Source organism: Tamandua tetradactyla, chromosome 5, assembly GCF_023851605.1.
Source record: "Tamandua tetradactyla isolate mTamTet1 chromosome 5, mTamTet1.pri, whole genome shotgun sequence".
NCBI classification, from domain to species: Eukaryota; Metazoa; Chordata; class Mammalia; order Pilosa; family Myrmecophagidae; genus Tamandua; species Tamandua tetradactyla.
In genome coordinates, this window is record NC_135331.1 from 32,251,816 (window position 1) to 32,268,781 (window position 16,966).

General features: G+C 51.5%; 1 protein-coding gene across 6 annotated transcripts; it reads right to left on the reverse strand.

Moving 5' to 3' along the window:
- Positions 1–1,773: 1,773 nt before the first annotated feature.
- On the reverse strand, positions 1,774–15,986 carry TCN2 (transcobalamin 2). 6 transcript variants are annotated; one of them, XM_077160552.1, is made up of 10 exons: positions 15,739–15,986; positions 15,363–15,570; positions 12,056–12,248; positions 11,097–11,272; positions 9,871–10,011; positions 8,666–8,838; positions 8,360–8,546; positions 7,305–7,464; positions 4,797–4,912; positions 1,774–2,344 (listed from the first exon to the last, which is right to left on the reverse strand). In XM_077160552.1, exons 2-10 carry the CDS (start codon positions 15,424–15,426, stop codon positions 2,283–2,285), a joined length of 1,272 nt encoding a protein of 423 aa, XP_077016667.1. In that variant the 5' UTR covers positions 15,427–15,570; positions 15,739–15,986; the 3' UTR covers positions 1,774–2,282. The 6 variants fall into 6 exon arrangements, with proteins under 6 accessions (XP_077016667.1, XP_077016668.1, XP_077016669.1 ...); XM_077160553.1 differs by having other exon boundaries at positions 15,363–15,573; XM_077160554.1 differs by having other exon boundaries at positions 15,920–15,978.
- Positions 15,987–16,966: the final 980 nt, after the last annotated feature.

The following is a 16,966-nucleotide window of genomic DNA, read 5'->3' on the forward strand; positions in this document are numbered from 1 at the left end:
GGATTTCCAAGCCAAAGACCAAAAACTGGGCGGGGGTGGTGGTGGCATTTACAAGGGGTTTCTCCAGGAGCAGTTGTGGGAAGGTAGCTGAGCCAGCCAAGGGGACCCATCCCCCACATTTCCTGAAGAGGAGGGTCTGGGCTACTTAAGGGTTATATTCTTTGAGAATTTTATCGATTTTCCAATGTTTCCTTTAATGAAAAACAATAATATGTAAACATTATACACACAGACATAAAAACTGTGACCTTCTCATAACTGAGCTGGTAAGAGTGGTGGGTGATGAAAATCTGTTTTATATTTCCTCCGGGACCACCACAAAATGGCTCCTGCCTGCCCTGCCTGGTGAGGGGTGGCTATGAGGACTGACCAAAACGAGGCATTGGAAGAATGGAGAGGATTTCCCACCAGGAGGGCTGAGGGGAGGCGAGGACACAGGCCTAAACCCAGAGCAGGTGACCTGCAGCAGCTGTCCCTGACGGGAATGCAAAAGGCCAAGGGCACAGGAAGAGATAACACCACCATCCCCTCCCCCCCATCAGGTGCGTCATCCCATCTGCTCCTCACCTTTGCCTGGGAGACAGGGGCTGGGATTATCCCACTCACAGACAGAGGGCTCAGAGAGACCCAGGGTCGTGCAGTTGAGCAGTGGCAGGATTCCACCCAGCTGTCTGGTCTGAACCCCACCCAGCTTTTAGCCTGCCTTGACCTGTAATTGGATGCAGGACTCTGAATGGGAGGGGTGCCAAGGTGCCCAGTTTCATGGAGGACAGCAGGGGTTCTGTCATATTCCATGGGGTCCGCCTCCAGGCCCCCAAGATCCGTTAAATCTGCTTGGTGCCTCTTAAGGCTGCTATTGAGGGATGCAGGGGAGGGGTACACCCAGCAGGCTGCAGCATGGGCCTCTCCTCTTGATGTAACTGCTGAGAATCTCAGCTCTGCCACCTGCAGGCTCTGTGATCTGAGACAGTCTGCTTTAGTCTGCACCCTCGGTGACAGGGTTATGGCAGGGAGAGCCATAGGGCAGGTCTCCAAGTGCTGCTGGCCATGATCAAAGAAGGCAAGTGAACAAGCACTCCAGGATTCTGGGTGCAGACACTTTACCTTAAAAACAAAAGCCAGTTTTGCATTTGGATGCCTGATATGTCCATGCTTATTTCAATGTAAAAGAAAGTTTTCAAACGCCTGTTTCCCTCATCTCCCTGGATCCTAAATATCTGAAACTGATGCTCTTGGAAGGCGCACACGTTCAGTCTGTGGTTTCGAGGCCAGGGAGGAACCTGACTGCGCCTTGGGGAAAAGCAGGGAGAGAGAGGCTCCAGGGTCCTTGACCTCCATTTGAATGTGGGCTCTGCCACATATCTTGACCATCGTCTCAGCCCCCAATATTGAGTGTTTGAATGGAGGAGCACAAGGTTGGTCTGACTCCCAAACCAGTGCTCAAACTTCCTGCCCAACACAACCTCTCACTGCCTAGTCTGTGCCCTTGGGTGGGTCACCTTTCCTCTTTGATCAATGGTTTCCTTATCCAGACAGCAAAGATGAAAATTTAAATGACTTCACACAGAGTTGTACCAGAAAATGCCCAGCCCAGTGCCTGCCCCAGGAACACATTCAGTCAACAGCTGTCAATGTCACCACTGCCACTGCCATTGTCACTGCCTCTGGTGCCTAGAAGAATGCTCACTCACCCTCCAGTCCTCCACCTGGGATCTCCACTTCCCCCTCCCCACCCCTCTTCTACCCTGTGCTTTCAAACCAGGATGCTGCAGCATGTATACAATCAACACTTTAATTACTTTAGAGGTGGGCACTGAGCAGCCCTGCAGAGCCCTCTCCAGTCACTCTGCCAAAGGAGATGGGCCATCCTCCTGACAGCAGCGTGGAGAGCTGGGGTCGAGCCACGAGGCCTCCTTGCAGGATCACGGTTCCAGAGAGGGCAGTATTCACAACAAAAGTGGCCAGCCGACTTTTCCTTCTGCCAAAGGAGTTTGCGTTTCTTCAGCCCATCAGACGGCGGGGCGACCTTCCTGGGATGTCTGCTGGGCCTGAGCTGGGTCACACTCAGGCTAACAGACCGCTTAGGGAAGGTGCTTGATTCCCTGCTCCAGGGAATGCAGGGCTGCGATTGAGGACCCCTGCAGAGGCAGTGGCTAGTGGTGATGGCTCCAGTGCATAGGAAGTGGCAGCAGGGTCAGGCAAGTGTCTGTGACAGGGACATCTGGAGGAAGGGCAGAGGCCCAGGGATGTGCAGGGCTGCTGGAGTGAGTGAGCCCAGAGGGCTACCAGCTAACCAGCCTCAGCTCAATGGTTTCTCCATCTTTGGGTCTGTAGTCAGCAATGCCTGCAGGAACAGATTGAGTCTGGAATGAGGGGGTTACCAGGACAGAATATCCCAGCTCAGCATCATCTTCTGGAGACTCCCACCTTGAGACCAGGGTCTGTAAGGTCTGCTCAGGGCTGGGTGGTGGGCAGCTGGGAGCTGTCCGGAGCCAGGGTGGAGAATCTGAACTCAGCTGTATCCTCGAGGGTCGCTGAGTCCCTGGGGCTCATTTTAGAGTAGGGAAGCCCCCAGAGGGTGGGAGCACTGAATGGCATGCTGGACCACCAATACAGAAAAAGAAGGACCAGGGACCCTGACAGCACCTGATGGGCAGAGTCACTATCTTAGGATCTGAGAGGGCGACAGGAAGAGGGACTTGCTCAGTGTAGTCCCCGGGGAGAACCCCGATTATGGGTGGCATCTCCCGGGAGCCAGCCCTCGCCCACGTGGCTCTAGTGTACTCCTGGGTTCAAGCCCCAGCCCTGTCACTCATTAGCCATGTGACTTTGGGCAAATTATTCAACCCTTGTGAGTCCCAGTTTCCTCATCTGTGAAATGAGGATGATGATGATGATGATGATGATATCAAGAACCGCAGTGCAAGGCAGGCCATGGTGGCTCAGCAGGCAGAGTTCTCGCCTGCCGTGCCAGAGATCCGGGTTCAATTCCTGGTGCCTGCCCATGCCAAAAAAAAAAAAGGAACCTGCAATGCAGTTGGAAGTATCCTCCAAGAGAGCCCATGTGTCAAGGATGTTTCTTTTGAATGGAAGGAACCCAGTTACTATAAACCCCAACCACTTTCTACACCAAGAAAGGTGGAGAGTGACGTATGTGATTGGTTAATTTGGGAAGAACAAACTAGGCCTGTGTGTCCGGGCTTTCCCTTCTCCCCCTTGAGGAGCAGCTGGGGCATGTGAGCTTTTTCCTGCTGAGCTGTGCAGGAGTGAGTAGAAGACAGAAATCTCCAGGTCCACCCTGTGGTTGGGGCCCTCTGGCTCTCCTCCTAAGCTCCATCCTCCAGACAGCCTTTGTCTGGGGTCTAATGGTCACATCTGGGGTCTCCATCTGATACCCCTTTGTTTTTTTTCTGGACCAAAGCAGGGAAGAAAAAAAAATTCTTTCTATGGGGTTCCCTTGGAAAGTTCCACTTTCCATAAAGCACTTAGCATGATACCTGACGCATGGCAATGCGATAGATAAAATGTCCTGTTGTAAAAGGATCTTTAGTAGCAAGAATGGTACAGATGACCTTTAAGAGTCTTCCCGTTAAAAAAAAAAAAAAAAGTCTTCCCTTTAACCGGGCTAATGCACAAGGATGCTCATCACAGCTTGGGTTAAAGCTGGAGACACTAAAAGCCCAACAGGAGTTGGTCCAACTGTGGCCCATCCATCCCACTCGGAAGGCCTCATTAGACAGCTGCCCAGCCCCAGGAGCCTAAGCCAGATGTGCTAATCCCATCCCACCAGCAAAGGTAGGCCATCTCCTAGCAACAGGGATGGATCCAGAATGGGCATGTGTCCTAATTCAACCTTTGAGACACCAGGAGAAGTGTACTGGGGGATTCAGGACCAGTTTCCTCTGTCATAAAAGGGAGGAGCCCTGGAAAGACACAGAAAGTTCTTTGAAGGAAGAAGCCAACAAAGAGAGGTGACAGCCAGAGGAATCACAAGGACACAGGGCTAGAGCCCAGGTTACATAACCCTGAAGTCCTCATTACCTCTCCACTCCTGCTCACATTAGCCAATGGATCCTTTTGTTATTGAAGCTGCTTTGCATTACATTTCCTGTTACTTGCAGCCAAAAGCATCCTCATGGATGCTTGGCTATTACATGGAATGAGAAAACTCTACATATGCCAACATAGAAAGATGCCACCAATGTATTAAGACTGAAAACACTAAGTTCAAAACAGTATAAAGAGAAGCTAAGGAGCACTTAAAATTTTAGTTCCAAAAGAAGCAAGTAAAATATATCATTCATAATTTTACATTGATTACATGTTGAAATGATAATATTTTGTATATATTGGGTTAAATATGACATATTATGAATTTTAACTTCATCTGTTTTTTTTTTTTTTTGGCTATTAGAAATCTTACAATTATATATGTGGCACTGATATAGAATATGGGCCCACTGTTATGAGAAAACAAACTTAAATATTTTCTCAAAATGACCTGGAAGAAAACACACCAAAAAAATTAAAAGCTCTTATTTTTGGATAATGAATTATGGGTGATTCAGATTTTCTCTTTTGCCTTTCTGATTTCCTAGATTTTCCCCAATAACTTTCATAAAAAATTTCAGAATTCAGTTTGAAACGATTATATCCTAGTCTTGAGCACTAATGATTTCATGAAGCTGAGCCCCAGGAAGATTTCCAGAAAAGCTGGGTGAGCTGGGTGAAGCCTCGCTGCCGAGAGACTTTGGAGGTGGGGGACACATCCAGGGGTGACTGGCCACCAGACTCACCTTGCAGCAGGGGGGTATCAGGGGCTCGGAGATGCTGCCAGAACTTCCGTTCCCCAGCCTCTTTCCCCATCACAGAAGTCAGGTAGGGGCCTGACAAGGAGGCTTGGGTTCTATACCTACCGAAGGAAAAGACAAAGTGGGAGAAAAGGTGACTGTCATTCCCATCAACCCAAGGGAAGACATGAAATTCACCTACACCAGGAGAGTCCTGTCCTCACCCTTCCGGAGCCACCTTGCCTCAGCTTTTATCTCCATGCCCTCCTCTCCAACCCCTGCTTCAGGCTCCATCCTTTCTGGGCTGACTATGACCATGGCCTCCAGGAAGGGACACCTGTTATGCTGCCCCTCTTTGGGAGGTAACATTGTAGGAGGTGAAAATGGAAGGCTTCTGGCATCACAAAGAAGATGCAAATGTTCAATGAGAGAGAGAGAAGCCAGCCTGCAGAGACGAAGAGACACAGGAGAGACTGGTGGTGACACTGGGTCTCTAGTTCTGGAAGTTTCGGTGGCTCAGTGGCATTACCCTCTTCTCATGGCTGGGTTACTTAATCTTCTTGCTGATTCTACAAACCAACCATGCTTCCCATTGGGTTAGATTTCTGACCCTTGGAACCAAGAAGCTCCTGATTCACAACCCATTCCCTGAATTCACTGCTGACTTTGTGTTTCTCCAACCCATCTGGACACCACTGCCACAGGGATTTTCTTTAACTCTGTGGCTCATGTCATTTCTCCCTCTAAAAGCTGTATCAGTGGCTTCAGCCTTAAACAGGGAGGAATTTTTGTTTAGTTTTAAGAAACAGAAACCTATTCAGGGTGACTTAGGTAATTGGAAGATATTGTTCAGGGAAAGTCATAGAACAGCCCCTTTCCAAGTGGCTTCCTGATTTTGTGGGGCCACGTGGCTGTTCAGAGCCACTTTTAGCTGCACTTCTGTCCCGTTCTCTCTCATTCATTCTCCTTCATTCCCTTTCATCCATTTGTTCTGTCTCATATTCATTCTCTCTCTCTGTCTCCATCTCTCCTTCGCTCTCTGACCTCCCCTCTGCTGTGCGTTCATGTGACTCAAACATGGCTGACCTGACCCCCAAACCTAACAAAGAACCCTCTCCAACTAGCAAGAGAATTGTTTCTCAAATTGGGGTGTGTGGAGGGCTCTGAATTTTGAAAGAAAATATTAAATTCTACTTTGCTTTTTTTTTTTTTATAATAATTTCCAAAAATGAGCACCAGCACGTTCTGGGACATCTCAATGCCTGCTACGGCAGAGCCCTGCCAAGGGCATCCAGTGTGTGGCTGCTATGACTGTGTTGGGACCCAACACTGCTGTACACACTGTAAGCTGCCTGCAATGGAGGTGGGCTTAACAGTGAATGAAGTAATCAGGTCCCAGGAAGATCAAACAAAACCATAGCTGCCTGCACAAATTCAGGCTTTCCTGTGCATCACACTGAGGGAAGTGTTTCCCACCATGCCTGGCAGCATTTGCCTGCATCTCAGCAGACAGCCCTTATTTGAATTTCACTGGTTTCATCTGAATTCTTCGGATTCAGTTTGCGAAGGTGCTCAGGATTTATAATTGTCTAAGAGATAGAAAGAGAGAGGAATTTATATTGAGTAGACATATTAGAACATGTCTTAATTGATATAACTTAACACTGGGGAAACTTTTGTCCTTTAAGGGGATCTTTGCATCCTCCAGTTTAAGATTCCTTAGCCCAGATGACCTCAAGGCACCAGCTGTGCACCATCCTGGGATGCCAGAGAACCTGTTTGGGGGACAGAAATTGGACCCTCTGAAACAGAGGCACATCATTATAGGGGATAAGTCTGGGATCTGAGTGACCTGGTAGAAGGGGCCCAATTCCCCATTTGTAAAACAAGAATTGCACCCATCTTGTTTAGGTATGGACAGGGCTCGCCAGAGAGCAGGGCTCCAGAACTGCTTGTTCTCAGATTGGGGATGAGAAGCAAGTTCAAGGACATTGTCCAGCCTCCACATTTTACAGAGGACTTGCCCAGGGTAATTAATAACAGTGATTGGACCAAGAGTATTTGATGATAAAAATTCTTATTCTTCTTATTACAAAGACTAACCTGTACTGAGAGCTTATTACGGGCCAGACCCTGCCCGTATCAAACAGATGTGTCACCTCTTCTAATATGCATTAACCCTGAACTCTTCCCATTGGCCTGGGAAGCAAGCACAGCTGGAGTCATCACTAAGTTGAGTTTCGGTTAAATGACCTGTTCTGGGTCCCTAGTTGGAGAGCAGTGGGGCTGGGATTCCAAGGTGGGTGCTCTGCCTCCTCAGCCTGCTCTCTTAATGATAATGCTCCCCCACACTCCCTATTTCCACTCCAGCGTGGGTAAGTCTGGAGTGGAGAATGGGGCTGCACAGTCCAGGCCAGTGCCTTCCCTGAGGGGATCCTCTCCTCCATCCCCCGTCCCTCCCTTTCGGGGAGGACTGGTCAGGAGAGGGTGAAGGGTAGAAAGCAGGGGTCTCACGTGACTTTTCCTAGCTCCTGGGCCTTCTTCAGGACATCCTCCAAGGAGGACCCGGCAGGGACAGAGATGGAGTATTGCGACTGGAGGACCCTCAGTGTGACGCTGATGACCTCTGGGCCTCGGATCTGAGAAGGGGTCTCCACAGCTGGTTCCAACATAGCTGCCCCAGGGAGAGGAAAGGGCAGCTGGTGTGAGGAGCAGAACCTGGATGATTAGCCCTCCTCTCTTCCCTCAAAGATATGCTGGCCAGTCAGGACCTTTCTCTTCTCCGTTGCCATCCCACCCAACTCCACGCCACCACTTAGTGTGAGACCTGGCTACCATCCTAGCCTCCTCTGTCCCTCAGCCCCCACATCCTGCCACTACCCAAATCCAGGTCCCTCACTGGTTTCTTTGCCTTCAGTAGCTCAACCCCATCACCTGCCTACCATACAGCACCCCAGAGGGCTCTTTCTAGAATATACATTTGTTCATGTCACTTCCTTGTTCCCTCTGAGGGACCTTGTCCTTTACATTCTCCTACCTGTCATTTCCATTTATTCCCCCAGAATGTTAAAACCAACCCCCAAATTCCAGTCTTCCATACCTTGTACCTGTTCTTGCGGTTCCTCTCTTGTCTGCCCTTCCTTCTCCCTTCTCCACTGGTAAATCCCACTCACCTCCTTAAATGCCCCTCCTGGATGAAGCCCTGGTTCATACCGTTAACTGGGGCTCGTCATGCCATACCAGAGTTAACTGAAACGTGTTTCTCCCCATTCATTTCTCACCCATTTATCCATTCAAACTCTTCTGTGCTGGGGACCACACAAGAGGCTGGAGATTGATGGTCTCAGCCCAGCCAGAGCTCTGTGTTTGTCATCCTCCCCACTCCCCATACAGTGAGCTTCTAGAAACTGTGACCACATCTTTGCTGCCAGTGGTATCCCCCTTACAGTCACAAACCTACTTTGACTCAGCAAATCAGGGCCGAGCAACCTCCCTTCCCTGGGACCTGTGGATTTCAGTGAGTGCTCTGCAGATGGTAAAGACCCTACTTCCATGAAAGGCTTGGCTACCTCGTGGTGCCAGGCAGTCTAGGGAGATGAGATCCACATAGCTCTTATGGTTCAAGACGGGCAGCAGTTGGGAAATCATGAGGGCATTCTGGAAGTCCCCATTCTGCAGACTGGCCAGCAGAGCAGCCCTCGCTTTGAGGCACGCGGCACCCAGCTCCACCCCAGGCACGGAGGAGGTCATCAGGAACTGGGGACAGAGTGGGGAAAAGAGGGAGGGGGGAATGGGTCAGCCGCGGGGAGGAGCTGGGCTTCCAGCCCCTCATCAGGCCTCCCCCACCAAGCCCCAGAGTGAACCACAATTCCCACCTGGAGAGCCAGAGGGGTGCTGTAGACATTCCCAAAGTGGCCCCTGGGTGTCTGGGCCTTCAGGATTTTGTCCTGCACTGTCCTGATGGCCAGGGCAATCGGATTTCTCTGATCAGGGTTGAGATTAGAGCGCTCCAGACAGGTGAAGGCCAAGCCTGCCATGGCTACGGAGTCTGCAGGGTACAAGATATGTAGTCAGCTGAAGGGTCAAGTGGGCCAGGCCTGGCTAGGCCTTCAGGCCCAGGCCTTTGTGGGCAATGGGTAGCCAGCCACAGCAGGGGTCAAAGAAGCGTGTGTCGTGGTCAGATCAGCATTTTAGAAACTTTCACCAGGTAGGCTGACCAGCTCAGCCCATTTACCCAGGACTGTCCCAGCTGGGACACAAAGTCCTGGGTCTGGGAAACCCCTTGGTCTCAGGATGGGTGGTCACCTAACTGCTGCCTACCATGTGAGGGTTAGAGAGCCTGGAGGACTTTGTCCTGAACCAATAGTTCTCAAACCTGTCTGAACATTACAATCACTTGGAGAGTTAAGAAAAGCATGACTGATACCTAGGTCCATCCCTAGATAGTCTGACTGAATTGGCACAAGGTGCTTTTTAAAGCCGGGAAGGTGATTTTAAGGTGTCCACAGTGGTTTTCCTATAAGTCTCTGGGGCAAATAAGCTCCCTGATCGCAGGGGCCCCGCTGCCTTGTTTTTTGAACACCTGCAGTCCTGCCAACCTTCTCCATCCTACCCCATCCTATTTCAGGTTCACATTCAACTCACAGACACCAGGCTTTGCAGATACCTTGAATTACAATGATAAGAAAGAGAAATGGAGGCCCAGGGTCCCATGGTTTGGAAGCAGATCCAAAATCCAGGCTCAGACTTCCCAGCTCAAGTGACAATGAGACCATAGTCAGGTACCCAGGAGTTGTTTCTCCATGTCAGACACTGTGCTAAGCCCTTTCCAAAGTCCTTTATTGGGATGCTGCTGGGAGGTTATTTTACTGAAGGAGAAGCTGAGACAGAGGGGCCCCCTGACTTGCCCAGGTTCCTACAATGAGTGTGTGAGGGAGCTGGGGTCAGGATCCAGGTCTGGCCCTCGCCATTGCACTCCTAAGGGGCTTGGTGAACGTAGAGCCAGGGTGTAGGGTCCTTGGGTTGGGGACAGGGGCTGAGGGAGTGCCAGCTGGGCCCCGACCAGGTCTGGCCCACTCACCCACAGGGAGGTCATGTTCCACGGCATACAGGAGCTTGCCCACCACGCTACTGTGGAGCCGCTTCCGATGGACACACAGGGCCAGGATGCCCAGACCATACTGGTAGTAGCTGGTGCGGGGGTGGCCTTTGTGATCGCGTCCTGGGAGGCAGGAAAAGTGCAGGAGAGGGGTGTCACACCCAGCCCGAGGGGCTTGCCCTGCTGCCCCCTCCCAGCTCCCGGCCTGGCCAGCATGCAGGACCCCACTGCCTGCACTTCTCAGCACCCACCTGTGGGTAGTGGGATCCTTCATGCTTTCATTACCTCAACACATATGCACTGAGGCCCTGCTAAGTGCCAGGCACTGTGCTAGGAGGAGTACAGGGAGAACAGAACAAATGCTAGGCCAGGAATGTCTCTGATGATAACACGACCCACACCCACAAGAGCGCAATTACAACCGAAATGCAGACCTTGGTCCATGGGACCATGTAACAAAGGTATTTGACTAGCTGGGGAGTCAGGGTAGGATTCCCAAAGAAAGTAATGCAGGGGGTAGGGTGGGGGTGAGCAGGGATGTGCCAGAAGGGGACAGAAGCCACTGCAGGCAGGGGACCCTGGAGCAGGAAAGAGCCCAGCAGAGAGGCCATTGTAGGAAAGGGGTGGGCAGGGTAGGAAAGGGGTGGGCAGAGCCTGGAAAGGGAGTAAAGGGCAGATGGGGTGTGTCTGAGGCCTGTGGACTGAGCAGCAAGGACCCCCTGCAGGGTTTAAGCAGAGCTAGCAAGATTAAGATTTACAGTTAAAATGCTCACTTTGTCTGTTGGGTGCTGGATCAAGTCAGGGAGGCAGGAAGGGAGGTAGAAAGGCTACAGGTAAGGAGGCTGTGTAGCTGTCCAGAAGGTGGACAGAGGCACCTATCTTGGTGGCTGGGTAGTCAGGAGCTGCCATCGGAGTGCATGTGAGGGGTGCAGGAGAGGGTGGATCAAAGACAGCTCCTGGGGCAGGCTTGAGGTTGTAGGTGGATAGTGAGATGGACAGAACTGGAGAGAGGAATGAGGCCTGGGGAGAAAACCCAAAGTTCTGATGCAGCCATGTATGTTTGAGATGCTTGTGGGTTCTCCAAGAAGAGGTGACTCCCAGGTGGCTGGCCAGCCGAGGCTGGGGCTCAGCTTGGGAAAGGCTGGGTGTGTGGCAGATGCTTCACCAGAGAACATGCTTCCCGCCCCCAGAGGATGGAGACCCCTCACCAATGGCTCTTTTTTCAGTCTCCAGGAACCCCTTGAGCTTTGAGACCAGCCTGTCCCCCTTGTGGCCTCCAATGAACTCGCAGTTGGCCCTGAGAGCAAGCAGGTAGAGGGCCAGCTGGCCCATGGTTGGCTGGTCCTGGCAGTCACTGTTGTCCTCACCATTGCTGGAGGCACACCTAGGATGAGGCCAGTAAACCGCGCTGTGAGAAAATGCCACTTAAGTACGCCCAGCCTGGGGGTGCCCCCAACAACAGCCCAGAGTGGGAAAAACAGAAACAGTTGAAAACTTTGCTAGAACCATCAAAAGCAGCTGTAGTTAGTTACGTAAATTGCAAGGTGCAATTCATAAAGATTAAACTCAAGTCTGAGGACTCCCACTTTTAAATGACCTGTGCACGTCCTGCCATTTGTGTCACACTTTACCATTGTGCTCTCCTCTTTCATTCCTCTCCCACCCCAGGCACTGTCCTCCACCCCTTGAGGCAGAGTCCAAGTAAGAGGTGCTCTGTGGTTGCTCCTGATTTTTCATATTTCATTTAAGCTCCCAACACTGAACCCCAGAACAAGCTCACCATCACTGACTTTCTGTAACGGGAGCACAGGAAGCATCAGATTTTGTTTCTGCACTCAGTATGAAACAGTGTGGTCATGGATTAGTGCTGTCTGCCTCAGGCATGGGAAGGGAGCACAGGAAGGGTCAGATGTTGCTTCTGGGCTCAGTATGAAAAAGTGTGGTCATGGATTAGTGATGTCTGCCTCAGGCACAGGAGGAAGCAGTAGCTTCACAAGGGCCCAAACAACTCCTTCATTTAACATCAATGAAGTCAGGCCCAGAGGAGACAAAAATTGCCTCAAGTCTCCCAACAAAGCAGTGAAAGGCCAAGACATGATGCAGGCCTCCTCTCTCTTAGTAGGTGGAGTGAGACATGAAGAAAGGAGAAGACAGGGTGCAGCAATACCTCAGGAGGCTCTGTTGGAAATAGACCTTGAGGCTGTGCAGGTAGAGGACCTCCTTGGCCCCAGCCTGCAGGCTAGAGAGGCACAAGCCCACATAGATGCTGGGGTTCAGATGCTCCTGGGAGAGCTGGTCCATTCTAGGCAAGAGGTGCTGGCCCAGCCTCTCCACCAACTTGCTGTCCACCTCAGGTACCTCTTAGGAAAGAGAACAGAGCAAGTGATACAGCAGGGCCAGGCCCTGGCAAGGAACTACTTTTACCTTACCAGGGCTTCCCCCAGGGAATAAACATCCCTACGCCTACTCCTACCGAGCATACACTCTGCTTGCATGGGGAAATACGGCCATTCTAAAAGGCAGTGGGGAAAGTGGGGAAGGCACGTATCCCAAAAGAGTAGGTGAAGTGGGCCAGAGAGAGGTGGTGGGGCCGAGGGTAGAGGTTACCATTGCCAGACAACCAGTTCCACCCCAACAGGAGTGAGAGCAAGCTTGGATGCTAAGGTGCATACTGTGTCCCAGGTAGCGTGCCCTGTCTCAATTGGTCCTCATGGTAGTAGCCCTGGATGCTGGTACTGTCATCTTCCCTTAGCACAAAAGAGGTTAACAGAAGACATGGTTAATTACATGAGATTGCAGAGCTGAGGATGGACCTGACTCTAAAGGCCTGCTCTCTGGCACGCCGCTGAATGGGTGTTCTCTGTTTACAAAATGTCACCCCAAAACCCGAACATGTTGAGTATCAAATTTCAAATCACTGCAGACACCTGGGGATGCCAGGTGACCTTCCTCTCTGCAGATCTCAAAATAATGCTTTTCCTGCCATCTCTGTTGAAACGATGATGACCTGGGGTGGCCAGGTGAGTTGTTAAGAGAGCCACTACTGTTTGCAGCAACTTATCTGTGTGCTTTGGGATTTACTTGAAGCTGTGCAATTCAAATACCAAATCCCCTGGAAGGTGATGGCCTCTGGGATATTTCTCAGCTCCAACTCACTGCCTGCTGCCTCCTTCCTCCCGTGGGGGAGGGACTCTAGCTGAGCACACGGGGGTAGAGGAGGTCGCCCTAGTGGCACTTTGGACTGTATCCCCATTCTCTCTACCCCTCCCCACTCCATCTCCCAGCTGCCCGACCATGGCCTCCACTGTGCCCCATCCCAGGACGCTGGGCCGCCCCTCCCAGGACACCAAGCAGAAGGTGCTGAGCAGAGCAGACCGGCCACCTGCCTCCTGGGCTTCCTCCTCACAAGAGGACCCGGGCTTCACCAGCCCCACTACTCTGGATGTGGGAGCCACCAGCTCATGCCTGTTTTCCTGAAAGCCACAGATATCTGTGGCCATACTGTGACCCATCAGTGATGTGGAAACCCTAAATAATTCCTTGCACTGTGGGCCCAGGCAAGAGCACGAGGCTGGTTTCTCACCGAATATTGAGTAAGAGAGACTGGGGGTGGCTTTTCCTCTCCTTTTCTCTCGCTACCTCTCCATTTGTCTGTCTCCATCTCTGTACTATTCTCTCTCCTCTCTCTCTTTTTCGGAGGCTTATCTCAGTCTCAGTCTCTACATCTCTTAGCCTCTAGCTCTCTGCTCATATGACCCTCAGCATCTCTTTCCCTCTCCCTTTTCTTAAAGCTGGGAGGGAGCCCCCACTCCCACCCTGGGCCCCCACTGCTCCAGCAGGTGAGTCAGCCCTGGGTTAGGAGTGATAAGATGAGGAGCTGGCAGTAAGTAGAGGCTGATAACCACAATTCAGCCTTCCTGGTAGGAAGGAGGCAGGCAGATTCAGCCAGGGAAATAAAAAGAGGCCCTGGGGAGAGCTGCCTCCCCACTGGGGCCTCCTCCTCATTGGGCCACCTGCTTTGTCCGCCAGGAAATGATGCGCACTGAGAATCAGAGACACAAGGAGCCCCGTTTGCACTAGCATTAGCACCACAATTCCACTCGATTTTGCAGCAGTCCAGAGCTTTAAGGGGGTGATACCTCGAGGTGGAAGACAGGGAAACATTCTGAGCTCCATGAGGGAATGAAGCAGAGGGTAAGTGGCCCAGCAGCAGTGGGGCTGCACCCTGAACCCCAGTCCAGGGCTCCCCAGATCCCAGAGGAAGGGATACTTATGGGGTCAGGCTGCCCGGAGGTTCATGCCCAGTGAGGGTGGGGACAGGGATGGCCAGGTAGGCAGGAGGGGGAGCTCTGGCTGGCAGAACCCAGGTGTCTACTGGGGACAGTCTGGACTAGAAACAAGGGCTCAGGGCAGAGGAACCTGACTGCACTTGGGGGACACAGGCTGGGCTGCTTTTGACCAGGAAGGGCCCTGGCCTGGTCATCCAAGAACTGAGGCAGGCAAAGCCTTCAGTGAAGCTTGGCCACCTTGACTGGCTCACCTGACCCCTTCATCTGACCCCTGGAGATGACAGTACCTTTCACTCAGGGTTTTTCCAAGGATTACAAAGACCATGATGGTAAAGGGCTTATTGTGGCATGCATAAGGTATAAGACAGGAAAGGAGGAGGCCAGGGGCTGGAGTCTGGAGGTGGGTGGAATCTGTGCCGTCAGACTCACAGACACGACCCAAGGGGCTGCTTGGGCCAGACCTGGGGACGCAGAACAGCCAGGTCCCCAGAGGGGGGTAGTGGTGGAATATAATCCAAATGACCCACCCCTGCCCCTCTCCCACTCAGATTCCTTTCTCCACAGGGCTACTTACTTCCCTCTGCCTGAGGTGCTAGTCCCCAACTTCCTTCTTTGCTGGCTTCTTATTCTCCTTTGGGCCTTGGGTCCCATGTCATCTCCTAGTCTCTGGGAGCCTTCCCTGATTCCCTCCTTGACTCAGTGGCCGCCCTTCTCCCCCCCATTCTCTACCCTCGAGCGTGGTTGGCCTCATTTGTGGCCCCTCACCACAGCCTCCAAATGTGGTGCCTATTTGTCCCTTGGGTCTGGCCCCTTTGCTAGGACCAAAGCTCGAGGAAGTCTGAGTTCATGGCTGAACCTGTCTTGTTCTTTGCTCTTTCCCCACAGCCAGGCGCAGAGAAGGCTCAATAACCATGTGCTGTAGGAATAAATGTATGAGACGCTGAATTGATGGAGGAGATCCTACAGGGCGGCAAGTTGGATGTATAATTAATCACACTACAATGTGGGGAGCACCGTGGAGCCACTATGCCCAAACTGCTGTGGGAACCCAGAGCGGCAGAAAATGCCCTTGTCCCCAACTCTAAGCCTCAGTTTCCCTAGATATATAATGAAGGGTTGGATAAGGCAGTCCTCTATTCAAAGAGCCAGGAGGGAAGAAGGACAGGGTAGAGAGGCGCTACTCACCGCAGCGCTGGGCGAGAGCCCCCAGGGCCCCCAGCAGGAAGAGGAGGCCTCCAAGGCTCCCCATGGCAGGAGCAGCTGGGCGAGCAGCAGGAGAAGCAGACACACTCAGGGGGCTGGCCGGGCAGGGGCTCTCAGACTCAGCAGATCACTGCTCCCAAAGAGGCAGCTTCCTGTCACTGATTAATCCCTCCACGCCCAAGCAGCACTGCTGCTAAGTAACAGAGATAAAAGGGAAAAGGTCTGTGGCAGAGAAATAAGGACAGCCAAGGAACAGAGGAAGGAAAGGGCAGAGCTGTCTTCCTCGGGAAGGGGAGGTGGCTGCGGGGAGGGGAGTGGGGCTCAAGTAAGGATCGTGAGACAACTTGAAGCCAGTTACCTTCTGTTCCCACTGCCTAAAAAGCCCTGGACCGGCACAAAAGGGCCTGACACAAAAGGGCCCGACATCGGGTCTGTCTGAGCCCCCGAAAGGAAACAGAATCTTCTGCTCGAACTTGGCTGGGCTTCTCCAGTGTCCCCCCTGCTGTTCCAGCGGTGGATGGCGGGGCTGGGGTGCCTACCTAGTGCTCCTCACAGCAGGGGCCCCTCAAAGCACCCGACCTGGCCCGGGACAGTGGGCGGAGCCGGGTGCTGGGGCGGTCACATGATCAAGCTGGCTGGAGTCAGCTGTTGCCCCCTGCTGGGCAGGAGGGGGGAAGCCGCCGGCACCCAGACCAAAGAGGCCAGTTTGCTTAAGCAGCTGGAAAGCTGGGGCCTCCTGGAGATCACAGGCCAAAACAAAACAAGTTAAAGGACAGGATTTACTCATCTGAGACACAGGCAGCATTGCTGCTGCTCGACAGCCCTAGGAAAGTAGCCTGTAAAGCTCTCTGTAAGGAGAGGGAACAAAGGACTCCTCCTGCCTCAGCCCTGACAAAAGAATGCCTTGTATGTGAGTTAACTCCAAGGACTATGTGAGGTTGGCCGGTCTCTTAACCTCTCTGAGTTTTAGTTTCTCCTGTGTGAGAGACAGGAATGGATAAACTCAATCTAAGCTCCCTTCCAGTCCACTTGTGAAGATGTTATCACCCTAAAGCACTGGTAATTGTTTCCAAACAAGATTCTGATGGCAATTATTTTATGGCAAATTGCCAATGCTCATTCTTTCAAGGTAATCTGTTTTTGTGCTTGATTTATCTATTTAAAATGGACTCGACAAATGATAGAGGGAGGAGGGCTGGGGCACAAATGAAACCAGAAGGAAAGATAGACAATAAAGACTGAGATGGTACAATCTAGGAATGCCTAGAATATACAATGATGGTGACTAAATGCTCAAATTAAAAAATGTTTTTGCATGAGAGAGAACAAAGGAAATGTTAATATTGCAGGGTGCAGAAAATAGATGGTAATTCATATTTTAAAATTTTCATTTATATGTGAGACTAAAGCAAAAAATGTTTATTTGGCACAAAATTTATATTTTGACAAGTGCATTTCCTAATATAACTTATATGGACAGTTTAACTGACCACCATAAGTACATAGAACCTTGAATAGGGCATGAGATTTTGTAGGTTTGTCCAGAGTGATGCTCCAATAAATCCCAGAGTGATTTGAACAGTGAA